Here is a 27,843-nt window from a genome sequence, read left to right as displayed (position 1 = left end):
GATTTGAGTGTTATTTACTCATCTCAGAGCACATCCCAGCAAGGTGGGGCTCGCAGGGAGATCCCTCCAGGAACAAAGGGGTTGGCAGATGCCATTACCCCCCACCCACAGCATAAACACATGGCCACCTGTGGGAACCAGCACAGCACCCACATTAACTACTTAACTTGCTTACACCAAGCCCTGCTCCCCTGTGCTTTGGTAGATCAGCCCTTTTCAGTTATGTCTGCCTGAGTCCTGATGCTATGGGGTTCCTCCCTGAGAAGACCCTGCAAATCTTGTCAACACCATGTCTTCTAGATGTGTGTTTTGCAGGGCCTCAGTCTTGGCAGGAATGGTGGCAGCTGGTCACCTCCCCCCAGAGGACACATGCACCTAGTTAAAACTGTATGCCCCACCCATGTGCATATTGTAACAGCCCCAGGCACCTGGTCTCAGCAGCATGGCTTATGCCCATTGGAAAAGAACCAGTGCCCACAACTTGTGAGTACTGTGTGCCCTGCTTGTGCATGCTTTGTGGATTGGCCCCAGCTGGCCCAAGTCTTAGCAGAGGAGTCACATTCCCTCTGGCAAAGGACAAGGGCTACCTTGTTAAAAGTGCTCGCCCTGCCCACTACTTTCAAGACCAAGAGACATAGCTGACTTTCCCAACACAGAAAAACAGACATAAAGAGGTAGACAAAATTAGGAAACAGGGGAGTATGAAAAAGCAGGACTAAACCGAAGAAAGAGACCTAAGTGAAAAAGAGATAGGTAGTATGCCTGATTGAGAATTTGAACTAATGGTCATAAAGATACTCACTGGACTTAAGAGTGGAGGACATCTGTGAGACCCTTAATAATGAGATAACAAAGAGAACCAATCAGAGGTGAAAAACACAATAAATGAAACTAAAAATATATGAGATGGAATAAATACAGGCTAGAGGAAGCAGAAGAATGACTTAGTGACCTGGAGGACAGAGTCATGGAAAGTAATCAAGCTGAGCAGGTGGGAGAAAAAAATTATACAATATAAAAATAGATGTAGGGAACTCAGAAACTTCATCAAGCTTAATAACAGGGACCACAGAAGAAGAGAGAAAAGGGTGCAGAAAATTTATTTGAAGATATAATAGTTAAAAATTTCCCTCATCTGGGGAAACAAACAGATACCGAGACCAGAAGGCAGAGAGATCCCCCAACAAAATCAACCCAAGGAGGACCACACCAAGACCCTAGTAATTAAGACCAAAAAAAAAGTAGTGATAAAGAAAAAAATTTTAAAGAAGCAAGAGAAAAGAAGTAACTTACAAGGGAAAACCCATAGGCTACCAGATTTTTGAACAGAAACTTAGCATGCCAGAAGGGAGTGGCATAATATATGTCACGTGCTGAATGGGAAAAATCTTCAGCCCAGAATACTCTATCCAGCAAAGTTGTCATTTGAGAGAAATAGTCTCCCAGACAAACCAAAGCTAAGGAGTTCATGACCACTAAACCAGCCCTAAAGAAATGTTAAAGGAGACTCACTGAGTGGAAAGGAGAGACCATAAGTAAGAGTAAGAAAAGTAGGAAGCAGAAAAGCAATAAAAATGAGTTTATCTGTAAAAAAATATCAAAGGCTCACAAAATGAAAAGATGTAAAGTAGGACACCATAACCTACAATGTGGGGGGAGGAGAGGAGTAAAGAATGTGTTCAAACTAAACAACCATCACCTTAATATAGACTGCTATATGTAGAAGATGTCATATATAAACCTAATGATAACCACAAATAAAAAATCAAAAAGCAGTAATAGATACGCAAAAAACAAAGAGAAGGGAATCTAAATATATCACTAAAGAAAGCAACTCATTGCGAGAAAAGAGAGCAAGGGAAGAAAAAAACAGAGAAAATCTACAAAACCAACCACAAAGCAAATACACAATGGCAATAAATACATATATATCAATAATTACTTTGAATATAAGTGGATTAATGCTCCAATCAAAAGACACAGGGTGATGGAATGGATAAGGAAAGAAGGCCCATCTATATGCTGCCTACAAGAGACTCATTTTAGTCCTAAAGACACCTGTAGATTGAAAGTGAGGGGACGGAGAAACATCTGTCATGTAAAATATATGTCAAAAGAAAGCCAGGGTAGCCATACTTATATCAGACAAAAGACACTTCAAAACAAAGTAAAAAGAGACAAAGAAGAGCACTCTCTAATAATAAAGGGAACAATCCAACAAGAAGATAATAACAATTGTAAATATACATGCACCCACCATAGGACCACCCAAATACATAAAATAACAACAAACATAAAGGAGCTAATCGATAATAATACAGTAATACCAAGGAACGTTAACACCCCATTTGTATCAATGAACAGATCAACCAAACAGAAAACAAGCAAATAGTGGATCTGAATGATACACTAGACCAGATATATCTCATAGATACATTCAGAACGTTCCATTCTAACACAGCAGAATATACATTCTTTTCAAGTGCACATGGAACATTCTCCAGAACAGATCACATACTAGCTCACAAAACAAGCCTCAACAAATTCAAAAAGATCAAAATCATACCATGCATCTTTTTTGACCACAATGCTATAAAACTAGAAATCAACCACAAGTAAAAATCTAGAAAGATCACAAATACATGGAGGTTAAATAACATGCTACTAAACAGTGAATGGTTTAACCAAGAAATCAGAGAAGAAATCAAAAAGTACATGGAGGGGCGCCTGGGTGGCTCAGTGGGTTAAAGCCTCTGCCTTCAGCTCAGGTCACAATCTCAGGGTCCTGGGATCAAGCCCCACATTGGGCTCTCTGCTCGGAGGGGAACCTGCTTCCTCCTCTCTCTCTCTCTCTCTCTCTGCCTACTTGTGATCTCTGTCAAATAAATAAATAAAATCTTTAAAAAAAATTTTAAAAAGTACATGGAAACTAACAAAAATGAAAACGTAATAGCCCCAAACCCTTGGGATGCAGCAAAAATTATTCTAAGAGGGAAGTTTATGAAAATACAAACCTACCTCAAGAAGTAAGAAAAATCTCAAAGAAATAACCCAAACTTATAACCTAAAGGAGCTAGAAAAAGAAGAAAAAACATAATCCAATACTAGCAGAAGGAAGGAAATCATAATGGTTAGAGTGGAAATACGTGATCTAGAAAGTAAAAAAATGAAACCAGAAGCTGATTCTTTGAAAAGATCAACAAAATTGATAAACATCTAGTTAGACTCATCAAAAGAAAAAAAAAAAGAGCAGAGCACTCAAACAAAATTAGAAACAAAAGATGAGAAAGAACAACTGAAACCACAGAAATACAAAGGCCTGTAAGAGAAAATTATGAAAAATTATATGCCAAAAATTGAACAATGTAGAAGAAAATGGACAAATTCCTAGAGGCTTGTAAACTACCAAAACTGAAGCAGGAACAAACAGAAAATTTGAAGAGAGCAATTACCAGACAGAAAATGGAATCAGTAATCAAAAAACTCCCAACAAACAAAAGCCCAGGACCACAAGCTTTCACAGTGAATTGTTACCAAGCATTTCAGGAAGAGTTAATACCTATTCTCAAACTGTTCCAAAAAGTAGAAAAGGCAGGAAAACTTCCAAATTCATTCTATGAGGCCAGCATTACCCTGATACCAAAAGCAAAGACACCACAAAAAAGAGAACTATAGGCTGATATCCCTGATTAACACAGATGCAAAAATCCTCAACAAAATCCTAGCAAACTGAATTCAACAATATACTAAAAAAAAATTAAAAAGAAAAAAATCAGGTGGGATTTATTCCCAGGAAGCAAGGGTGGTTTAATACTGCAAATCAATCAGTGTGATAAATCACATTAATAAGATAAGAAGATAAGATAATAATAAGAAGATAAGAACCATATGATTATTTAAATAGATGCAGAAAAAACATTTGATAAGGTACAATATCCATTCATGATAAAAGCCCACAACAAAGCAGATTTAGAGGGCACATATCTCAACATATTAAAGGCCTTATATGAAAAATCCATAGCTAACATCATCTTAAATGGGAAAAACCTGAGAGCTTTTCCACTAAGTTCAGGAGCAAGGCAAGAAGGTCCACTCTGACCACTTCCCCCCCCTCCACCCTTACTACTTTTATTCAGCAGAGTACTAGAAGTCCTAGCTATAACAATCAGACAAGAACAATGAATAAAAGGCATTCAAATTGGTAAGGAAGAAGTAAAAATTTCATTATTTGCAGGTGACATAATCCTATATATAAGAAAAGCGAAAAGACTTTGCCATAAAAACTATTAGAACTAATGCTGTACTACTATGTGTTGGCTAACTGAATTTAAAAAGACTATTAGAACTGATAAATGAATTCAGTAAAGTCACAGGATACAAAATCAGTGGCAGAAATCCAGTGCATTTGTATACACCAACAATGAAGCAGCAGAAAGGCAAAATAAGGAAACAATCGCATTTACCATTGCACCCAAAATAAGAAGATGCCTAGAAAGGAACCTACCCAAAAAGGCGGAAGACACGTCCTCTGAAAGTATATATACTATAAAATACTCATGAAAGAAATTGACACAAAGAAATGGAAAGACATTCTGTGCTCATGGACTGGAAGAACAAATATTGTTAAAACGTCTATAGTACCCAAAGAAATGTACACATTTAATGCAATCCCTATCAAAATACCAATAGCAGTTTTCAAGGAAATAGAACAAGTAATCCCAACATCTGTATGGAACCACAAAGGACCCTGAATAGCCAAAGTGATCTTGAAAAAGCAAAGCAAAGCTGGAGGCATCACAACTCCAGACTTCAGGTTATATTACACAACTGTAATCACCAAAACAGTATGGTACTGGTACAAAACCAGACACATACATCAATGAAACAGAATAGAAGATCCAGAAATAGGCCTACAGTTATATGGTCAATTAATCTTCAACAAAGCAGGAAAAGAACATCCAATGGCAAAAAGGCAGTCCCTTCATAAATGCTATCAGGAAAACTGGACAGCAACATGCAAAAAAAATGAAACTGGACCCCTTTCTTACACCATAGACAAAAACTAACTTCAAATTTGATCAAAGACCTGAAAGTGAGACCTGAAACCATAAAAATCCTGGAAGAGAACACAGGAAGTAATTTCTCTGACATCAACCACAACAGTATCTCTCTAGATATGTCTCCTGACGTATGGGAAACAAAAACAAAAATAAACCATTGGGACTACATCAAAATAAAGAGCTTCTGTACAGCAACGGAAGCAACCAACAGTCAGAACAACTGAAAGTCATGAATGATAAAAGGTTAGTGTCCAAAATATATAAAGAACTTATGCAACTCAACACCAAAAACATATAATCCAATGAAAAATGGGCAGAAGACATGAACAGACTTTTCTTCAAAGAAGACTTTCAGATGGCTAATGGACACACAAAAAGATGCTTAACATCACTCATCATCAGGGAAATGAAATAAAAAGCCCAACAAGATATCACCTTACACCAGTCAAAATGGCCAAAACAAAAAACATCAGAAATAACAGGTGTTGGCAAGGATGTGGAAAAAAGGAACCCTCACGCACTATTGGTGGGAATACAAACTGGTGCAGCCACCGTGGAAAACGGTATGGGGTTTCCTCAAAATGTTGAAAGTAGAACTACTCTATGATTCAGTAATTGCACTCTTGGGTATTTACCCAAAGAATATAAAATAAAATAACTCAAAGGGATACATGCACCTGATGTTTATTCTAGCATTAATTATATTAGTCAAATTATGGAAGCTGCCTACATGTCCATCACAGATGCATGGATAAAGAAGTAGTATATATACAGAATATTAGCCATAAAAAAGAACAAAATCTTTCCATTTGCAAAAACATGGATGGATCTAGAGAGTTTAATGCTAAGCAAAATAAGAGAAAGACAAATACCATATGATTTCATTCATATGTGGAATTTAAGTTACAAAACAAAGGAGCAACAGAGTAAAAAAGAGACAAACCAAAAAACAGACCCTTAACTATACAGAACAAAGTGATGGTTACCAGAGGGGAGGTGGATGGGGGTTGGGTGAAAAAGGTGAAGGGGACTGGGAGTGCACGTGCCTGATGGGCACTGAGTGACCTACGGTATTGCTGAACTGCTGTATTATAAATACATATGAAAGTAATTCAACAGTGTATGTTCACTCTATGTAACAGTATATTAAAATAAAAAAGAGAGTGCAACTGTACAGCTTAAGAAAGGCACAATTTTGGGTAGAAGGTGGCATCACTAGGGAGGCATGGGAGGAGAGGTAGAGGCCGGAAGTGGCTTGGGCAACAGAGTGTAGGGGAGAGATGTGCTGCCACATGGCAGGGATGAGGAGGCAAGGTGGGAGGGTTAAGAATGAGGATGTGTAATGTTCAACCTTTGGATGGGGGGGCATTACTGGAATTCCAATCCCACCTTGCCCCCAGTAAGGCCTGAGCAGGAACTGGGAAGTGTATATGCAAACAGGACTCCCTTGCAATTCCCAGAAATCTGTGGGATGGACAATGGACTTGGCCACAGGATGGGGAAGAGGAAGCAGAGCCCATTTCAATGAAATCTTCAAGGACAGAGTGAACTTGGATGACTTCTGGGTTACATGAATTTAACAGATGATCATGTGAGACTTGGGACAAGTCATGAAACTGGCTTAAGGCACCAAGTCGGTGGCAGTGCTAGAACTTGAAGTCAGATTTCACGGCCCCAGACTACTCATTCTACCGTTACCCCCACTGGAACAGAAACACAGCCCCTTGCAAAGTCAGACTTGAGAATCATGGAAACAGAGAGTTGGGTGTTCTGTGGGTTTGCCAGCAGGTTAGGCTATGTTTTCACAAGCTGAGATAAAATAGGAATATCAATGCTTGCTATTTGCCTTGTAGGCATAATGACAAGAAAAGACATCCCTGAAACATCACCTCTGCTTTTCTCCTGGGAGCATGATGAGCTGGCTTGCCTTTCTCACTTCTGGAAGCTCCATGGGAACGCACTATTCTTGGTGTCACCATCCCTTACCTTTCTACCTGGCCTAGCATCATCTGAACTCTCCATCAGACTTTCCATGGTGGGAGCCTCAGAACTGGGCGACTCAGTTTTTATAGAGCTCTTATTTGTTTTAAACCAAAGAACATTCCTTCCTGCTCCATAGATCCAGGTACCAGTCAGGGATTATCAGGCACCGAGGCCCTGGAAATCCTATTGTTTAAGTGGCGACCCAAATCTTCACAATTCCTGGTAGAGGGCCTTGGGCCCAAGTCAGTGGTGGGTTATGGGGCTTTAGATAAATCCTTTTCCCTACCTGGACCTCATCTTCCTGATGTGCAAAATGAGGGGAAATGGACCCCAGGCAGATCAGTGACTTCCAAAGTGAGGCCCATAAAGTTGGCAGGAGAAGCCAATGAGATCTCTCTATAGTCTTCGAAAGCCTAAGGGGATCATGTTGTCTTGGAGTGGAGGACCTTGAAGCTCTGGCTTTGGGCTGGAATGAGACCATCTCGTGTTAGCTCTGTCTGCCAACTGGAAATTCACTGGGGTAGTTACATTCATGGAAAAATATATGAGTAAAACTAACAAATGATTAATTAATTAAATACAGTTCAGAAAACAAAAGCTTCTAAAATAGCAGGTCTATGGAGGAAAGACCAGGGAAATATCAAAGGTGTTTGGAGAACATATAGCTGATAAAATCTCAAAGATGTAAGCAAAATAATGTGTCCTCCCAAGAATGAGTGACAAGTGAAACACTGAGAAGCTCCGGGATGCTGCAGGTGTAGGCAGTGTAATCAATGAGTAGGGTAGCCAAGAATCCTAAACACCTAGCACTTTCTGTGCGGACACAACCAAAGTGATACTGGGTCTCATTGACCCTAAACCCGATTCCAGGCTGGTGGGGTGACGTGTGGTGGTCGTCTCCTGCTGGATTCTTCCAGAGCTGCCCACAGAGCCCGGGAGCGATGTGACGTGCTGCTGGGACATTGGCTCTTCCCTCCCTTCTGCTTCCTGGTCAGCTTCCTCCTGCCACTTGGGGGTCTTGGCTGAGATGGTTCCAGCTAAAGATGGTTCCATCCTGTTTGATGTCAAAGGGAGTCTGGCGGGAAGACCTTACTTCACTACCATGTCTGCTTCATGGGGACTGTGGGTTTTGTGCCTTTTTTGTCCGTGTCTGGTCTGTGCCTGGGACACTGTAGGTTCTCAATCAGTGCATGGCGATGACTGAAGGATTGAACGCAACTCAGAAAGCAGGCACCTTGACTTTTAAAAGGCCTTCTTCTGGGTCTGCAAGAGTCCTGTGGTTGTTGAGGTGGACATCTGCCTTGTCCTTGGCTCTCCCCATCTTGCTCTCTCATGGTTCCTGATGGACTTTGATTCAGACATGGATTTCTCCAGCCCGAACCACTTTCCAGCCCAGCACTGCTGACTCTGGATGTTCCCATGATTGCAGTCTCACACCCCGCACTGGCACTGATCCCTATGCCTCTGGGCCTGAATTCCTGTTTTCAGTTTTATTGCCTGTGGTAGTTTGCTGCGGCTGATGCAACAAATCACAAATGTGGTGGCTTAACATCACACAAATTTATTATCTGGAGGTCAGAAATCTGAAATGAGTATTAAAGGACTAAAATCAAAATGTCAGCTGAGCTGAGTTCCTTTCTGGAGTCTGCAGGGGACAAGCCATTCCTCATCTTCTCCAGTTTTGCGAGGCGGCCAGCATTCCTGGGCCTGTGGCTGTACCACTCCACTCTCTGCTTCCATCACCATGGACTCTGATCTTCTGTATCCCTCTTACTAGGATCCTGATATTGGGTCCACCTGGACAACCCAGGACCACGTAAACATCTCAGTGTCTTTAACTTTACCACATCTGCAAAGTCCCTTCTGCTCTGTAAAACAACACATTGGCCAATTTAGAGACAAGGAGGTGGACAGCTTTGGGGGTGGGGAGGAGCATGATTCTGCCTACTGCACGGCCCCACCGCAAGGCTGGCCCAGAGGGTCTCCTGAGCTAGCTACACAATATGGCGGGTGTGGCATGACCATGAAGAGGGCTCCTTTTTGGTGTCTGTTCGCCACGGGCTCTGGTGTACCCACTGAGCCCACAAGGATGGAAGGGATCTTGAGTCAGGACTGTTGGGTGTGACCGGAAATGTTCTTTCTGAAATGCCCACTGGAAACCACAATGCCATTTACTAGATGTTGTGGTTCTAGGATATTGCCCCACTAATCTGATCACAGGCCTTGGAGTCCTAAAGAGCTAAAAAAAAAAAAAAGTCTCTAAGGTTGAAGACATATAGATGCCTTCAGAGTCTTTATCTTCAGCCCCCGCTGCTTGGAACTGTCCTTGAACAGAAGCCACTGTGGAGAACGGGAGAGTATCCGTGGCCGGGGATGGCTGACTGAATGATGCGGTATAGGATTCCGAGCGCAGGCAGGCCGACTGGCCCACAGGGCAAGAAAGGAAGGCACTTGGAGAGGTTTCAGCCTCTCCTCTACCTTATTTTTCGGCGACTTACAGGTAGTCCTGCCACAACCCTCAACGCGAGCCCTGATGGTCTCGGCTCCGGTCCAACCACAGGATGTGGCACTGGTCCTCTGCTGATGCTCAGGACCTAGGGCAGACCCATCTGTGTGGCTGGGCTGGCCAGGAAGCCGAGGCCGTCTTGGCAGGGGCAAGCTGGTAGGCAGATGCTGACAGCACTTCAAAGAACCGCCTTTCCAGGTGCCGAGAGCGGCTTTTCTGAGGCTCAAGCAGTGTCACTGTTTATTTTCTCAAGGCACCCAGCTGTTTTGGTGATGATATTTATATCCATAAGTGCTCTATTCATCTGCTGATGTTAGGGGATGCTTGCCGGCTACATATGGCAGCCAACCCCACAGCTCTTCCAAGCCTGGTGTTTTTGCATTTAGGGAAATCAATTCTCAAAGGATGTACCAACACCTAGGGATAAGAAATCTTCTTTTACCCAAGACCCACCCTGGAAGGGGGAGCCAGAGCCAATGGCCTTTACCCCTGCTTCTCTACACGTCCCAAAGTGAGGTTCTTTGAAACGCCTCCTCCGTGCCTGAGCTCTGGTTTTACAAAAAGGGATTCTGGAAAAGGCGGACAGCAAACAGGCCTTCACGGGCCCCACCTCACTCAGGGGCTCAGGGAGCAGAGTTCACGGTTTTCCTTTTTTAGGGAAAGGAACAGGACGGCTATGGCTTTCGAGTCTGGCACTCCACAGGCGTCTTTGTTTTATGGGAATCCATTTAACTTCCTGGCTCTCTTGAATTCCAGTCATCTACATCTCTACTGTTTGAGCCTCAGATCTTGGAGTCACCTCTTCTCTCTCCCACTCCCCATTCAGTCTGTCAGGATATATCGGGTCTCCCCTCCGGATATATCGAGAATCCACTCCACTGCTACCCCTGGGTTCAAGCGGCCATCCCTCGTCACCTGGAAGGATGGCCTCCTCTCTGCCCTTTCTGCTCACTCCCTTAGCAAACGCTCTCCCCTTCCCGTACCAACAGTCTGTTCTCAACACAGTAGCCAGAGGGAAGGTTTTTTAAAAAAAAGTCAAAGTGGGTCACTCCTTTCTTCAAAAGCTGTCAGTGGCTCCCTTTTCCTCTCAGACTAAAACCTCAAGTCCTTCCCACAACCCACAAGGCCCTCCATGACCTGGCGGCCCTGCCACGTTGCTGGGTCCCCTGCGGCACCCACTCTGTTTGGTCACAGTAGCCTCTGCACCGTTCGTCAGACATGCCAGGCATGAACCCACCATCAGGGGTTGGTGTGGCTTGTCCTTTCTCCCTGGGATGCTCTTCCTGGAGACGGTCACACGGCTCGTTCTCTCCCTACCTTCCAAACTGACCTTCTCAATAGGGCCTGCCTTGATCCCTCTATCACAATTTTACTCCCAAACCCACCTTCCAATCTTCCTTACCCTGCCCTCGTATTTTTTTTTCCCATAAACTCATGACCTTCTAACATATAATTAAGCACATATAGGGTGTTTGTTCTTCACTGTCTCCTCCACTTTCGAACAGAAGTTGCAGCAGAGGTGGGAGTCTCCTGTTTTGCTTGTTCTGTCTTAACCCAGGACATGCTCCAAACACCTAGAATAACTCCCAGTGGGGAACAGATACTCCATAAGTACGGCCCGAGAATGAGCATGTCTCTCCCAGCACATCCCCGCCCCGAACTCAAGGCCCCTCCCATACTCTGCTCCTCCCCATGCCCCCCCCCCGCCTCCTTCTGCCTCCCCCCAGAGGCTAGACTGCCCAGACCTGGGCCCCTGCCACCGTCTGCAATGTCTCCTTCACCTCCTGCATCCACTGCTCTCCAGACCCATGGACTTGGATCTGGAAGCCCAGCTCCCCCATCCCAGCCCTGCCGTCCGGCCTGCCCAGCCACCTCCTCAGTTCAGACCCCCACCTCGCTTTTCAGGGCATTTGCAACATCCTCCTCTGCCATCTCCTGGCTGGCAGGTTTCCCTCCAGCTTCTCCTCTTCGTGGGTCCCCAGACGCAGCTTTCTAATGAGAACTCAGCCATACCCATACCCTGGCTTCCAAGTGCTATATCTCTCCCCGCTGGACAGCAAGTGCTGTCTCACAGTGCTCCCGGGAAGCCCGGGGCTTCACAAAGGCACCCAGAATCCTGACTCTCCACGAAGCACTGGCGGTGGCGGGGGGGGGGGGGGTGTGTGGTCGGGAGCTAGAAGACCAGTCTGGAGGGACCCAGCCTCCACCCCAGCGGCTTCAGCACGAGCAGCGCTAGGTGAGAGCTGTTGCCTGTGCTGCGCCCGCCCGCATGAGCGTTTTTGTCAAGGAAAGGGTTCTGGAGCTAACAAAGTAAGCATCCCGGCAAGCCAAGGCCCAACTCTGTCTCAGCCCCGTGCTGGCCGCGCCCTGCCGCACTCTCCAGCCTCACCTCCCTTGTCGGCTCCCAACAGACCCCAGCCCCACTGCGACCCCAGCTGTTGTGCAAACAAGCCATACACAGTCATACCCCCTTGCCTTTGCCCCCCCACCCCGCCCCCATTCCCTCTGCTCAGAGAGGGCCTTTTCCCATCTCCCTCAGCCTCACACCCCCAAAACTCTGCTGCCTTCTTCAAGGCCAAAGTCACCTTCTTTTTGAAGTCTTCCCTCACCCTCTGGGCAGAATTAATTGCTCCCTGTTCCCGGCCAGCACAGCACTTTGCGGCTGACCTCTATTACGGCGCTGCCACACGAGCTCGGGACAATTTGCTCATCCGTCTCTGTAGCAAGGTTGGGAGCCCCCGCAGGGCCAAGACTACAGCTCAGACCCATTGTATTTCATTCCCACACAAGGCCGGCATGCATGCAGGAGTGTGCTGAGGTACCCCGAGTTTCTTTCAAGACACCACTTTTCAAACACCTGAAAGGCCATTCCCACTTGTCCCACCCAGGACTGGCTGCCCTGCTGTGGAGGGGCGCGGGCTCCAGAAGCTTTCCCATGACGTGTCCCGAGCACTGGTACATGCTTGTAGGCACGTGACGCTTGGAGCCGTCAGACCCCGGGGGGCTAAGGCATGAAGCCTGTCTGGACACAAGAGCCCTATGTGATGACACCAGGGTCCTCACGATGGCTCGTGGGCCAAGGGTCCAAGGTCTGAGCTCCAACTCTATCAGTGCGGGCTGCATCTCCCAGGGGTTAGGCTGCCTGGCTGGCTGGGTGTGGCCAGGCCTCAGACTCTTCTGCCGGTAGGAGGTGCTCTGAGCTGGGGAGGCTCTGGGAGCCTCTGGGCTCGGTGTGCTCAGTGGGATTTGAAGCAAGACCCTGATCAGTGCCTGGCAGGTGGAGCAACAGAATCTGGCCCCAGACTGGGGAAGAGGGCTGGGCAAAGCCCCCAAGTAGGGAGAGTCATTGCTGGAAGTGAGGGGATGCAGAGTGGGGGGTGGCGGGGCCCGCATGAGACCACCGGCCTCTGCTGGCAGCAGGACGGGCTGGTTTGGTGCTCAAACCCAGCCAGCACCCGTCCACAGGCTGCTCGGTTGGGTGGAGGCGGCATGCGCTGACTCTCAGGCTCTCCCTCGAACCCTTGGGCAAGGCTGCCCAAACGCGCCTGAGTACCTGGGCGGCAGCCGCAGCCCTCCTACCTGGGCGGTGTCCATCTCATTCAGCATCACCACGGAGGAGCAGTTGTAGTCGAACACCAGCCTCCAGAAGTCTGCCACAGTGTTGGGGAGAGGGTGCTGGGTGACCACGAAGGCAGCAGGCTGCTTGTGGCTCTGACAAAGGAATGACATAGGCTTCGTGAAAGACACACCCAGCAGAGATGTTCTGATGTGAGGAGGCTTGGATGGCGGCCAGAGCCCCCCCCTTCCCCCCCCACCCCGCCGAGCCTGCCAAACAGATTGCCTAAGACACCTACTTGTTCTGGCATCTCTGGGTGCCCCCAGTGGCCAAGGGGGCCTTCTCATAACGAACTCATTCTCCTCTAAACTAAGACATTTCATTAGGAAAGTGTCACTCGGCTGGGGATTATCCAAATAAATTATTTATGTTTTGGAGCTCAGCAAATAATCATTATTACAATATGAAATGAAAGATTCTGGAAGCAGATTTGCTGCTTTGCTGCCCAAAGCACCTCCTGGGACACTGGCGATATCTGTGTTTCTGTGCCCACAATGCTGGAGGAGGGGGTGGCTCAGCCCAAGACAGAGAGCCTCCTGAAGGGGCTTGTGTTGCAGAAGGCTCACTCCTGCCCCAGGGCCAGAATGAGGGTGGAGCTGGCCTGTCAGAAGACGGATATGGTGTGCTGTGAGACAACGGGCAGTGGAAGGCTCGGGTTTTAGCACGAGACAGACCTGGGGTTCAAATCCAGCTTTCTGACTTGTAGGTTATCATCCATCCAACCAACCAACCATCCATCCATCCATCCATCCATCCATCCATCCAACCATCCATCCATCCATCTATCCAAACATCATTTGTACAGCCCTTTTTTGGTACTGAGCCCTGGCAAGTTATTAGATCTTTCTAGGAGGTCCTCCGTCTGGAAAATGGGAATCACAAGTCCCATTTTGGGGATGGTTGTCACGCAGAGTGAATGAGATTTGTGTTTGGGAAAAGACTGGGACACGTGAATGAGCTGTGAGCCCACTGGCAGGACAGAAACATCCCCAACATGATTCTTTATCCTTGGCACTGGTGCTGGGGCTGGCACCTAAGAACCCCTCCCCATACAGGTCCAGGAAAAAATGAATACACTCAGTTCCACCTTATGGATGGGGAAGTGGAGGCCCACAGAAAACAGCCTGTGAGAGTCTAGGCTACATGGGAAGCTTTGACTGGGCCCTCTTTACTACAGTATCTTATAAGAAGGTGTTTGGAAAGATTGGAGGGCTTCTCCTTTAGTGGCCTGTGAAACCAGAGATTGTCCACAGCTTATCTTCTTAACAAGCTTTCTTGAGAGACAGTCCCTGTGGGAGACACAGCTATTTTCGGCCGAGTGGCGAGTCAGCAGGAAGATGGGGAGGGAAGACGGACGGGCCCATCCAACCAGGGGAAGACCCAGGCAAAACACTCTGCCACCCATATTACATAAATGATCTCTTGATGCCCTGGTGGCAAAAAAAATGCTGGCGTGTAGATACTAGGGTCCTGTCCTCCAAGGGTCTTCTGACCAGTGGAATGATCCAAGGATGGGGGTGGGCTGGGAGGGCAGTATATTTAGTTTCCCCAAAAGTCAAACTCTATAGGCAGATAGCAGGTCTTTGAGCCATTTCTAGACATGGGAAAGAATCTAGACTTTAAGAGTCAAAAGATAGAACCCAGGCCCTAGGTAGGCTTCACCCTTTCTGAGCTAGTCAACCTGGAGACAGTCATGCAAATACTCTGGGCCTCAGTATTTGATCCAGAAAGTGGGGACAATAACACCCAAATACAGAACAAGTCAGGATAAGTCCAGGCTCTGACATGGTGCCCAACACTCAGCGAATGTTAGTTCTCTTTCCTTTTTCCTTGTCTCTGTGATAAATGCTCTATTAGGCCAGCATGCCTGACAAAGCCTTATCTGAAAATATGCTCGAGATCCGCGCTCCTGCCGGGTTTCGGGGATCAGCCGGCAATCCATTTCATGGATAACATCATCTTTTACCAGGGGAAACATTAAAAATTAACCCAGAGGACTTCATATTTTTCTGCTAGGAGAAAAGCTGCTATGGTTACCAGATAATGCACAGACTGAACTGGAATACAGATAAGGACTTTTTTTTTTTTTCTAAGAACGGCAAAGGCCCGGTGATGGCTCACAGGAGAAATGCCCCGTGGACAAAGAGAACACAAGCAGCATCAGAGCTTGGCAGAAGGCATCCGGCTCCAGGTAGCATCTAACCTACTAAGTAGAGGCCAAAAGCATGTTTGATCCTTGCATAGATGAGGAAGTCAAGGAGAGGGAATTGGGACAAGTGGGAGAAAAAGCAATGAGGAACTTGGAAGTGTGATTACACCCCCAGGCTCCATCTCTTGCCACACACACACACACACACACACACACGCACACGCACACATACACATACATGCACACAGTGACCTTGGAGGGCTCTAAGCTAAAGCCAGAGGTCTCCCCTCCACCTCCAGCTATTTGATCTGACCAAGACAAAGCTCCCTGCTTCTGGACCCATAGAAGGGAGGCTGGGCGCCCCCCGTGGGCAGAGGCCAGGGCAGGACGCCACAGAGCTGATAGGCACTAAGCTCCTGTCACCTCCCCGCCTCCAACACCGAGGGCCCTTGGGGAGAGTTTCAGGAGGATCAGAGGTCAGAGAGATAGTTGGCTTTGACCCCAAGAGAAAGCACTCTGCATTCCTGCCTGCTCTGAGGGAGATGGGAAGTCCATGTGGGCTACATGATTGTGACCTTGGACATGGGTCGGGAGGGGGACCTGGAAGGGCTTATCTCCAATCAGGCAATGGTATTCTTGGTCCAGAGCCTTGGGAGGCAAGATGTCTGTGTCTTCCTGGATTGCACAAAGTGTGGGGAGGCCCGCGGAATGAATTCTAGAGTGTGAGTTCTGGGTTCTGGCTCTGCCACTAGCTTTCCCAGTGACCTTGAGCAAGTCTCTTCCTCTTTCTGGCCTCAGTTTCCTTTGCTGAAAAGTACAAGGATGAGACCAGATGATCCATGGCTCCTTCCTGCTGCAAACATCTCTACATCCAGAAGGTGGAGGGATGACCACTGGAAGGAGATGAAGGACCAGTGGGAAAGCCTATGAGTCAGGAGCAAGGACCCCCTGGGGCAAGGACGTGACCTCTTCATTAGGGTCATGACTCCGCAACCAGGTCAGGGTGGGAGTGCCTTTCTTGGACTTGATGCTGTGAAAGCAGGAGATAGTGCCCCTGATGGGACAGTCAGGAACATGGCATGTCCCCTTCCATGCCCCCTCTGCCACATCCCATCACTTATCTAGTAACCTGTCAGTTTCATTCTTGCCTCTGCACAAGAGTTATCTGGGAACCTGCCTGGGAGCCCCTCCAGGGCAGAACCTATGTCTACACCGTCCTGCATTCCCAGGGCTCAGGCCAAGGCCTGGCATAGAGAATGTTTCCTGAACTGGACGGAGGGCTGAGAGTCAGCTCTCTAGGCAGCAGGAGAGGGGACTAGGCAGGCCTGCACCGTGATGTCATGGACACACACTTTATGCTTTCGGTGCATTCTTTCCAGGCTTATATGGGAGCAAAGAGTCCAGAACACAGCTTGTCTACAGGTTTGGACCAGAGCCCTCGGGGAAGCAAAGGTCTTAGGGCCAGAAGATCAGGAGGAAGGAGAGGCTGCCTGGGGGTGATGGCGAGGGGTGTCGGTGCCCTGGGCTCTAGCCATCTCCACCTAGAAGGAATTTCCCAGTGAGTGCCAGCCAGGGCTCAGCTTACGTCCATCAGTGCGGCATTGACATAGTTGCTGGGCTCTCCATCCACCGAGATAAGGAAGGGCAGGCAGCGGTCCAGAGGCAGGACGTCCATGCTCCGGTTCTTATCGTGATTCCGAGGCAGGAGCCCGATGCTGCAGTCCTCGGGCCGGACACGGGGGGTCACGATGTTGAGGGTCTGTAGGGCACAAAGACAGACAGGTAGGCACTGCTCAGGCGGGGTGCCTCAAACAGAGAGACAGTGAAGTTCAATCTCAGCCTACCCCATCCTATCTCCATCCTCCAAGCTTGGCCCTCCAGTCGCCCCACCATCCCACCCCCACCCCAGGGCTTGTTCCTCTCCCATGTGACATGCTGCCATCTCCCTATCGGGACTGTATGACACCCCGATGCCAAGGCTACAGAGGCAGCATGCCCATGCGCAGAGCGGACACAGACTGCCAACACCTGCCAACCTGCTCATCTCAGTAAAGGGTGGGCCAGCCAGGAGGTCAGGGGGTGGGGGTGGGGCTGGGAATCTCTAAGCAGTGTTTATGCCTCTGTTGAAGTATCCTGGAAGGAGGGAAAGGATTTACCCAATGCTCCTCTCAGAGACAGTGGCTTTTATAAAGATTTTATTCATTTATTTATTTATTTGACAGAGAGAGATCACAAGTAGGCAGAGAGGCAGGCAGAGAGAGAGGAAGGGAAGCAGGCTCCCTGCTGAGCAGAGAGCCCGATGCGGGGCTCGATCCCAGGACCCTGGGATCATGACCTGAGCTGAAGGCAGAGGCTTAACCCACTGAGCCCCCCAGGCGCCCCGAGACAGTGGGTTTTAGAATGAACTGCTCAGGATGGGTGAGAGACCCCCAGGGGGCAAGATCTAGGAGTGTAGAAAACTTCAGGGCTGTGTTCTGCAGTGAGTCTTGCAAGCATGGGGCCAGAGCTGAATCGTCCAGCCAGGAGACCAGATGCTAGGTGCACCCAGGAGGGGGCTGTGGCCTCCATTTCTCCCCTCCCAATCAGTAAAGCTTCCTTTGGAGGGAGCATGGGGGTACTGGCTGGCTGGAGTATCTGCCTGTGGAATCATGGGCCGAGGACTTGCCCCTCAATTTCTGGAACTTCCTTGCTTCCTGCTGCCTGGTTCTCAGCAACTGTTGCCCAGGGATGACCCCGGCACGGACCTGAGGACAAAAGCCTGGACTCTTGGCTCACGCAGTAATTCACGTCCAGGCCTCCAGACCAAGTTGCCACCATTCTGGCCACCTGGGCTGCAAGGTACAGATGTGCTATGTCTGAGCTGAGCTGAGCTCTGGAACGGTGCTTCTCAAAGTCTCCTGTGCAGACAAGTCATCTGGAGATCTTGTTACACTGCACACTCTGGTTCAGAAGCTGTGGATGGGACCCAGGATGCTACATTCTGATGAACTCCCAGGTGAAGCTGATGGTGCTGGCCTCCAGACCCCATTCTGGGTAGTAGGGAGGATCTAGGACACACACGCTCCAATTGTACGGAAATGGCAAGAAAACCCGAGTCCCTCTAGGGATGGTGGAGCATGAAACTCGCACCTGTGTTTAGAAACTCGTCTCCACCCACAACTCAGACTAGCTAGAACTCCATTCGTTCAAACACAGGATCTTAGTTAAAAAACAAGTGTCAACAATCATCGAGTGACTGGTTCATAGCGGTTCACGGTTGTGCGTGGAATGTTCTGGAATTCATTCTGCAGCTTTCTAGAGCCTCGGACACTGGAAGCACTGGGCTTATCCGTTCTCACAAAGAAAACCCCACGAATGTTCTCAGCGCCACTGAAGTTGGCTGGGTCACCGAGCCCAGGCCTTGCTCTTACCTGAAATTCGTCTTTGATCTGGCTGGAGTTGGTCTGGGGGTCCAGCCTGCTGATATTGTAGTAGAGAGAGCGGAACTCGCACACGGGGATGGCGGTGTTGCCGCACAGGCACGCTTCCAGGATGGCATCATGCACGAACACGTACTGCTCCTGCCAAGCCATGGAGGGGAGAGAGAGGGGTCTGGGTGAGAAGAACAGTGGCCTGGGCATGTGTCTCCCAGATGTAACCCCATGGCTGGGAAGGATGGGCAGGATTTACATAGCCACATCACGGCTTCCTCTCCAACCCCAAAGGGCCAAGCTTCCCTGATTCTTCCCAAGCTCACTTGGCAAGGGTGAGGCTACATTGTGGGACCGAGCAGTATAGTCACTGATGACAGTTAGAAACTTCTGGACCTGCCGCAGCACGGGCTAATGGTGCCTGCCTCTGTCCCCTTGGCTGTCACCTCTACCTTGGAGGCTGCTAACCGCAAGCACCTGAGATTCGTGCTGAGGGATTTCTTCTGGTCCCAGGAGCACACTGGGGCTGTGCCCAGGGTGAGCCAGCAAGGCTAAAGAGTCAGCGCTCTGGGAAGGAACCCTCAAGAAGTGTCCGCCGGAGACTTGGGGCAGAAACATCTAAGCTCCTTCTGTCCCAGGTAGGATATTTGGGAGGACATGTTCCCTACTCCCTCAGAGCTCCCAGCAGGCTTGAGCTCCAGGTGTCCACAGGGTGAAACAGCTTGCAAATCCCCTCAGCAGTGTCACACAGCCTGGCTTCCTTTCCTTCTCTTTGCTTTCCAACCTGTGAGTCTCAGGATCGCCTCCCAAATCAACCACATGCCTTGTCTCAGGGTCTGCTCCCGAGCCCTGGGCCCCTCTGCCACCTGTGTCCTTTGCTCCTGCTGTTCTCTTCCCCTGGAACCCCGTGCCCCTGTTGCTATGGCCCCTCTGCTTCATTCCCTCTGGAAAGTCTTCTGCAAACCCATCAGGTGGAAGCTGTTGCTATTGTCCCCAGGCCCTTAACCAACGTTTGTTGAGTGACTTGGCCCATCTCTACATCAAACACTCATCCAGATGTATCACAATGATCGATCTGGATGCCTGTCTCTACACAAACAGCAGGGACCCCGTGTCTAGTGCCAGGCAGTGAGCCTGTCTTCGGCAAGCATGAATCTGGGAACAGAGAAAGCAGCCACTTGGCTCTCCTGCAGCCTCACCCAGTGTAGATGCTAGCCTGTGGAAGTTAGCTCAGAGCCCACAGCGGGCACTTATGTGTATATGCATGTAAATGGGGGGATTCTCCACAGAGCCAGCAGTGCCTGGCCAGGCCCAAACCCAAAACTTCCCTTTGCAGGACTGATGAAGGACATAGCTTCTTATCTGCCCTAGCTGCCTGCCTGGGCACCCACAGCCTTCCCTAGAGCCAGGCAATGGGCTCATTATAAGAAGAATTAGCCATGGCTTTGAGGAGTAGGGTGGGCAGAAAAGGCTGCCTAACAAGAGAGTATGGTTCAGGGAAAAGTGCATGGGCCTTGGGGTCACATGCACCCAGGTTCCACCACTGTCCACCTGTGTGAGGACTTGGGGGCCCTTTATCTGTAAAATGGGGATACTAGTAGGAGCTGCCCCACAGGCTTGTTGTGAGGAATACACATAATATCCCGAATATAAAGGACCTAGCATGATGCCTGGCACGTAGTAGGTACTCAACAATAAAGATGAACTCCTCCCATTTCCCTTGGGTCTTGGGCTCTCTACTGGAACACAGGGATGCCTGAAGGCTTGCTTTTCCCTCAAGAGCAGGGGCTATGTTATCTCCTTTGAATCCCTAGAACCCAGCCCAAGTACTCATTAATTTTGTTGGCAAAGTCATTCCAGCAGGGACTGTGCTTGGCACACAGTAGGCATTCAGGAAGTGCCAATCCCTCTCTGTCTTCTCCTTCCCCCAGGGCAGGAATACTATTCAAAGAATGCTTGAAAGTTGCCATTCGGTCCCTGCTTGGATGCCCTCAGAGCTGGGGAACTCACCCCCACTGATGCAAGTGCTTGCACTTGGGGACCTCAGGGTCAGCAGCTGTGTTCCCAGTGTAGCAAGTCAGGTATGCCCTCTCTCCACTTCTCTCACCCCATGTCTCTTTCTATAGGATGCCCCCACTCATGGGTGTCTGTTCTATCCTGCTTCTCCTTGGGCAGGGCTGCAGCTCGCTGGCCTGCTCAGTCCCCCAGGACTCACCTCCGTCTGTACCAGGTTGACCCTCTGGGCCCGGAGCTCACGCACACAGTTGAAGATGTCCACTACCCCTTCGTTCTCTGCCATGTCGAGCATGGTGTCGATGGCAATGAAGCAGCCGGTCCTCCCGGCTCCAGCACTGGAAGAGAGGAGAGTGTCTGTGAGAGACCTCAGGGCGGGGGAGTAGGGAGGACGGAGGGAGTAGGGAGGGAGGGAGTAGTAGGAGGGAGTAGGGAGGCGGGACCTCCCTGCCTCCACCAACCACTCAGCCCTGCCCCAAGAACCCTGTAGAGGGGCAGCAGGCTGCAGAGGCCAGACACAACAGTCTGCATCCCAGCGCTGCCATGAGACCCTGAGCAAGTGAGTGATCTTAGAGCCTCTGCATTCTCTTCTGTAAAATGGGAGAGCAATGCTTGCCGTGGGTGTTGTTTTAACAGAACCTGCTTACCTTTTGTTGTCCTCATTTAGCAAGGACTTACTTAATGCTACAAAGTGCCAGACATTGTTCTAAGTGCTTTTATAAATGTTACCTATTAACTCCCTTGTGAAGGCATTGGGAAGTTTCTCACCCCATTTTACAGGTGAGAAAAGCGAGGCGCAGAGAGCTGACCTTGCTCAAGGTCACAAAGCTGGCATGCCATGGAGGTGGGACTTTCACCCCAGCCATCTGGCTCTTGGATCTGTGCTCTTAGATACAGTAACAGTCATAGCACAAAACACATGCTTTGACAACACATCCGCACGCTATTTCCTCCTTCAGTGGGTGAAGCTCTCCGCTGTATATCGTACAAGGCATGGTGCCTGGCATGCCGGAGATGCCTAATAAACATGTCTTCCTCACTCCCCCTTCTGTCTTTTTCCCTTTGTCAGCAAGCAGGCTGACAGATGGAAGCAAGGAAGGAGAGATGTGGGAACAGAAGGGAGGTGGTGGGAAGGCAGATCCTCTGAGTGGGCCCAAAGGCAGAGTGAATCCGAAGTCCCACGTGGCAAGCCCCAGGTTTGGCTCCAGGGGCACCTGCTTTCCCAGGAATGTGAGCCAGGAGCAGTTTACAACTAGAATAGGTGACAGCCCCAAGGCCCTTGTCTGGTAGACATATTCTGATTCTGATGCATGCTCAATTCTGATCACTGGTGGCTTCTTTTAGGAAGATCTCAGACCAAGTACAAAATAGCAAAAGAACTCAGCATGACCCTTGGACCCACGACCAGCCTTTCCCCGATCCGCGCTGGGTTCCAGGCATGGCTCTGAACCAGAGACAAATAGAACACTGGCCTTAAGTGCACGTAATTTAAGAAGCGAAGGCCAAGTTAGCAAGGAGGCCCATGCTGGCTGTGTTTTCACATCTTGCTTCCCCTAGGGAAACAGCGATGGGGCAGGAAGAGAGCAGGACTGGCTGACCATAAACCCAGCAGGACAGGCCGGTGGGGACTGGGTAACAGTCCCACAATGATCTGGAAAACAAACCCATGGGAAGCAGTCTTGGTTCTTAGTAAAATTTCATGGTTTAAAGTGGCGAAGTTTGACTTGTATTTATACATTTCCACACCCCAGTCCAGATGCCCGCAGAAGGGATGCAGCAAGTAGGCCTCAGGGTCTAGGAGGGGGCACAAACAGCCACTCATCTGCCTCTTCCTGAAGCCTCCTCCTCCACCTGTGTTAGGGAAAACTAGCAGCCTGACCTGGTTTTGAATCTTGGATCCACCACCAGTGAACAACCTGCCCGGTGGCTGTAAGCCTCACACATCCAACCTGCCTCCCTGCTGGGTTCTCCTGAGGACCTGAGCTGTATTTCAGCCTCACACAGCAGCTGAGCTCATCATACTTGGGGTCAGACAGACCCCTGGAACCCAATTCTAGCTCAACCACTTACTAGCTGTGTTACCTTGGGTAAATGACTTGACCTTTCTGGCTTTCAATAACAACCACCATGAAGCGAGGCTGATAATAATAAACAAATCCACCCTGTCGCGTCGATAGCCCAGTACATGTACATTGCACGAAATGATGCTGAAAAAGCATGGGTACATGTAAATTACCTAGCCCTATGCCTACCGACGTTGCAATTTCTCAGTAAATGTAGCCACTTCTATTCAACAAACATTTATGGAGCATCCAGTAAGCACTGGATGCTGGGATTAGGAGTGGGGACACGAAGATAAGCAGACATGGTTTCTGCTCTGAAGAATGAACAGTCTGGGGGAGTGGACAAGTATTAGAGGCAGAGAACGGTAGTGTTTTTAAGTGCCATGAGGTGTCAAGACTTCTCCTAGGCACTGCGTATAGGTCAGCCAGCACATTTCATCTTCAGAATGGCCCCGGGAGTGGAGACCACTGTGCTCATCATGTTGGGCAGGCTGGCTCTGGAGGAAAGACAGGGCTGTCACTCAAGGAGAGGCTGATAAATCATCTCCCTTCCTCCCTTACCCCTGCTCTGGCTGCCCTCTGGGACACGGGACTTGGGGGGCTAATATTCTACTGTCCTTGAACTGTCATGAGCTGTAAAAGAGAGGATATATGCAAAATGCTTAGAGAGCCCAGGGCTGCTGGTGACTGTGACCTGCCAACCCTCAGTGACCTCATCTGTGAAACGGGGTCTCTAATTCCCACCCGCTCATGTGGAGAGGGTAAACAGATGTTGAGCGACAAGAGGTTGGCCCTGAGATGCCTGCAGTTTGTGGAGTCACTCCTTGGCTTCACTCGGGACCTTGACTGAGATAAACACCGCCAGGGCAGGCCTAAGTCAAGAACACACAGGGTCTGAAAAGGTGGCCTGGGCCCAAGGTCACACTGGAAGAGGGAGGCGGGAGTGTGCGGGCCAGACGGCCTTCAGGTCTGGTCCCATTTTTAATGCCCTTAACATGACACTTCATCTCCATTTAGGGGGACTGGAAGACATGCCAGTCACTCCCCATGCGACTTTCTAGGTCAGAGCTGAAAATACCTCTTCTCCATAATAAGGTGAAGCCTGGCGCTGTCCATTTACTCTCTGTTAAGGACCCTGCAGGCCAACAATTGATTTTTAAAATAACAGAACTGAAGAGCTGCACGCTTCCACGGAGGCTCCCCGCTGCTGTGGCACGCAGCCGAGGGCAAGCCTCTGGACGAAAGCCTGTCCACTCCCAGCGCCGCCGGCTTATATCTGCGTGACCCGAGCAAATGGTCCACCTTCTCGGCACCTCGATGTTCTCATCTGTAGAATGGGAAGGAAGCTAGCGCCCACCCCTCCAGGCTGCGTGAGGAGTGTGCAAAGTGCACATGTAACAGACCCTGTCAGTGTGAGCCCACATCCCCAGGGGGCTTTAGTATTTCAGGGTAACAGTCATGATACTCACTGGTATTGTTACTATTACTATGTTGTTGTTGTTATTATTATTGTCAGCAGACCCTGAGATCTGGGCTGGGCTTGGAGACAGGAAGGGCAGTCTTGAAGGCAAAGAAGAAACGCCGCTGGGAAGAATGCAACTCCCTCACAGACAGCAGCACCATAGAAGCAGCATTGTTTGGAGCTGGAGCCCAGTGCTTACCTGCAGTGGACCACTATGGGCCCGGCCTCGGGGGGGTTCAGGAACTTGACCTGGCGCACGAAGCCCAGAAGGCCGGTGGCATAGCAGGGGACGCCATGGTCGGGCCAGCTGGTGAAGTGGAAGAGGCGGAGCTCCCGGATCTCGTGGTAGCCTTTCTGAGGAGAGAAGGGGCCTCTGTTCCTCCAGCTGCCACCCCCACATGCCCACCCAGCACCCACAGGGAGCACGGCTGCCACATGGAGGGGCAGAGCCAGCCATGGAGGGGCCAGAGCCAGCCTGACTGCCATGGGGGAGGACAAGATCCTGCCAGGTGAGCAAGGGTTGCTACAAAGGGTGACTTATGTAATCTGTTGGGTCTGGGAGCCAGGGAAGTAGATAATGTAGAGGTAGTGGCTTTGCTGCAGGACTTCTCAGAGCCTTCAGTGGACTGGTGTACACTCTGCATCCCCAAGGGGGCGTTGTAACACACCCACAGTGTTTGTCCTTTTGACAAGGGTGTCAAGGGACTTCTATTCAGCAGAACAGACTCAGAGAAAGGTTGGTCTTAAACACCAAGTTCAAGTCACTTCCAGTGGAACACGAGGCCTTTCAGTGACTGGGGTCTGTGACCCTCACTGTCTCATGGCTTTCAAGTTTTAAAAAAATGTGTCAGACTCCTCTATTCGTTAGATTCTTATTTAGAATGATAAGGCAGGGAACAAATAAAAGCAGAGCATCTCTGACTGATGGGGGCAGTGGGGCCTGGGGCTCTGGTCGCTTCCCCTTCCCCTCCTACCACTCTTCAGTAACACCCTGCAGGCTAAGGCGCTTCTCTGCCCAGTCCGTAGTCAGGTGTCACCTCGGGGCCTGTGCTTATGCAGTGCCCTTACCTACTTTCTCCTACCTTGCAATCTCCTGCAGATATGCAGAGAGCAACAAATAGGAAGAGTGTTTGATCATTCTTTCGGTTAAGGAAGATTCCCTGAGGGTTATCTGTGCCAAGCCTTGTGTTAGGCACTGTGAAGGTGGAAATAAAAGCCACAGTCCCTGTCCCTGGAGCGGCTCATGGTCTAGCTGGAGAGGTAGGCTCCTAAGCGAATAACCTATTGAAGTGTTTAAAGGAGCGTCAGGTAACCCCAGCTGGGGAAGGAGAATTCAGAGAAGGCTTCCTGGAGGAGGTGATGCATGCCCTGAGTCTTGAAATACATTAATAGTGAAAACAGTAGCTAACATTTATTAAGCACAGACTGCAGGCCTATTACTCTTCTGAACATTTCGGTGTACTAACTCTTTTAATCCTCATACCAGTCCATATGTTGTCTCTGTTTTATAGATGAGGAAATCGAGGCTAAGCCAGGTTAAGGAACACAACCAGGTCACACAACTCCTAAGTTGTAACCCAGTCTGGACCCTGGCTCTTGGTCCCCATAGTCTGCACTCCTAGTCACTATGAGAAACTGAGGCCTGAGTGTTGCCCCATCAAAGAGATGGCAGGACTCCCAGGCAGAGAGGCAGCCCAGGTAATGTCACGGGGACAGGACTTAGCACGGCACACGCACAGAATCACAAACAGGGCACCCCTGGGGAGGAGTGGAAGACTGGCAAGGGTGGACAGAGGGACTGTGGGTGGGAGGCTGGGCTGGTGCCTGTTGCTGGGAGGCCTTGCATCCCACACGGGGTCTCACTGGGGATCTGGGGAGGTTGCCCAGAAGGGGAAGTGCATCATCACACTTGCATTTTGGGAGGGTTGTGTTGGGGACTATGTGGAGCCTGGAGTGGAGTGCGAATGTTGGGGGGCAGTGCAGGAGGCACTGATGGCACCCTCCCAGATCCCCATTCCTGGGCCAGGACCTCCATCTCCAGCTCCTGAGTCTTGGCTGCAGACACCCACAGCTCCCCCCTTCTTCAGAGAATTGCTCAGCCAACCAGGAGCCCCGTCCCTTGGGGGTGGGAGTGGGCAGCTGGCATTCAGGGGCTGACAGGACAGCAGAGTGATCAGCTGACTTGCTGAGTGTGCCCAGGACTGAGAGGTTTTCTGGGACATGGGACTTTTCCTACTAAAGCCAGGATAGTCCTGGGCAAACTAGGATGTTGGGTGGCCGTAACAGAGGAACAGAGGACCCCTTTGCCTCAAGACAGGATCAAGTGTGTGGGGGAGCTCATGCCCCAGAGCGCCCGTGGGATCCAGCTGCCTTAGTTAGGTCTCCAGCTGAGAGCACGTCCTGGCTTGGCTCCTTCCACTGCCCTGCCCTGCCTGCCTGCCTGCCTCCCTCCCTCCCTCCCTTTCTCAGAGCTCCTCCTCAGGCTTCAGCAAGCACACCCAAAGCCCTGCCACAGGCTCAGCTTTCCAGAAACCCAAACTAAAATGGAGTAAGAGTGGAGTAAGAGAGCCCCGTAGGAAGCTGGGGCGGGGGTCCAGGCGGAAGTGAACAAAGGCCCAGATGGAGGCTCTGACCCAGAAGCTGAAGTAGAAGAAAGAGCTTCAGCAACACTCAGGGTTTCATTCCATTCTCCAGGTCAACTCAGCCCAGGGAAGCCCTTGTTCCAGCCCTTACCACCTCCACTGACGTCATGGATCAGGGCTCCTCCCTCCCTGGTGGGACTATGCTCTCTTCAAGGGCAGACAACACTTCCTGTCTACTATTTCTGGGTCCCTGGCTCAGGAACCGATTTTGAGCTAAGGACCTGGGCAGTGTTTGCTGAGCACCTGCCTGTGGTTCTCTGATGCCTCCCTGCTCGGGTGTGGAGCCCAGGATGGGCTCCTCTGTCCCCACTACTCACCTCACTACTTGCACTAACTGCATCCATGCCAGATCCTCCTCTGGGGTCTGCCTCCCTGGGCCTCTGCTGTAGGAGTGCTGGCTAAGAGTGACTCCCCTTTTCTGGAGAAGTGCCCTCAGCCCACAGGATCTGACTTGCACTGCAGGTGACCTCTCACTGGCTGGCCCACAGTCTGGGCAGATGGAAGCAAGGGGCCACGTCTGGGGTGCAGGTCCTGCTCTAGCATTCCCTGTGGATCAGGCCTAGGTTAGACTCCGCTGAAGACTCTGTCCTTGCCCAGGTCCTTCCTCTTCTCCCTCCTCTTCCCTCCCTCTCCTGTAAGTTTCTCTTGAGAGTGGTCCCTGGATACACCATCTGTACCCAAATCCTTGTCTCAGGCTCTGCTTCCAAGGAACCTGACCTAAGGCCACATTGGTATACCTGTTGTCATGGAGAAGTGCCCTTCGCTCCTGGCTCTTCGACTGAGTCTGCAGACACAGGCCTTTAAGAGCATGAGGCTTGGCCGGGGGCGGGGGGGTGGTGGCGGGGAGGCTGCCAGGAGCAGTGTGCCATGCGTGCACTTGCTGTCCCGAGTATGTGCCTGCTTTGGTCCTCCCAGGGACTTGTCCGAACCCCAATAGCA

General features: G+C 49.8%; 1 protein-coding gene across 14 annotated transcripts in view; it reads right to left on the bottom strand.

The window, feature by feature from the left end:
• The window catches only part of PTPRT (protein tyrosine phosphatase receptor type T), a 1,045,273-nt gene that overhangs the window by 24,899 nt on the left and 992,531 nt on the right, over positions 1 to 27,843 (bottom strand). For all 14 annotated transcript variants that reach the window (XM_032838508.1, XM_032838515.1, XM_032838509.1 and 11 more), the window contains 5 exons: positions 24,462 to 24,616; positions 20,940 to 21,075; positions 18,725 to 18,874; positions 16,900 to 17,073; positions 13,129 to 13,260 (listed from right to left, as the gene is read on the bottom strand). In XM_032838508.1, coding sequence (XP_032694399.1) covers positions 13,129 to 13,260; positions 16,900 to 17,073; positions 18,725 to 18,874; positions 20,940 to 21,075; positions 24,462 to 24,616 — 747 coding nt within the window. The remainder of the gene's footprint in view (positions 1 to 13,128; positions 13,261 to 16,899; positions 17,074 to 18,724; positions 18,875 to 20,939; positions 21,076 to 24,461; positions 24,617 to 27,843) is intronic.

Source organism: Lontra canadensis, unplaced genomic scaffold (genome assembly GCF_010015895.1).
Source record: "Lontra canadensis isolate GAN:19392208 unplaced genomic scaffold, GSC_riverotter_1.0 scaffold105, whole genome shotgun sequence".
In the NCBI taxonomy this organism is placed as follows: Eukaryota; Metazoa; Chordata; class Mammalia; order Carnivora; family Mustelidae; genus Lontra; species Lontra canadensis.
This window is presented reverse-complemented; position numbering and strand designations above follow the sequence as displayed.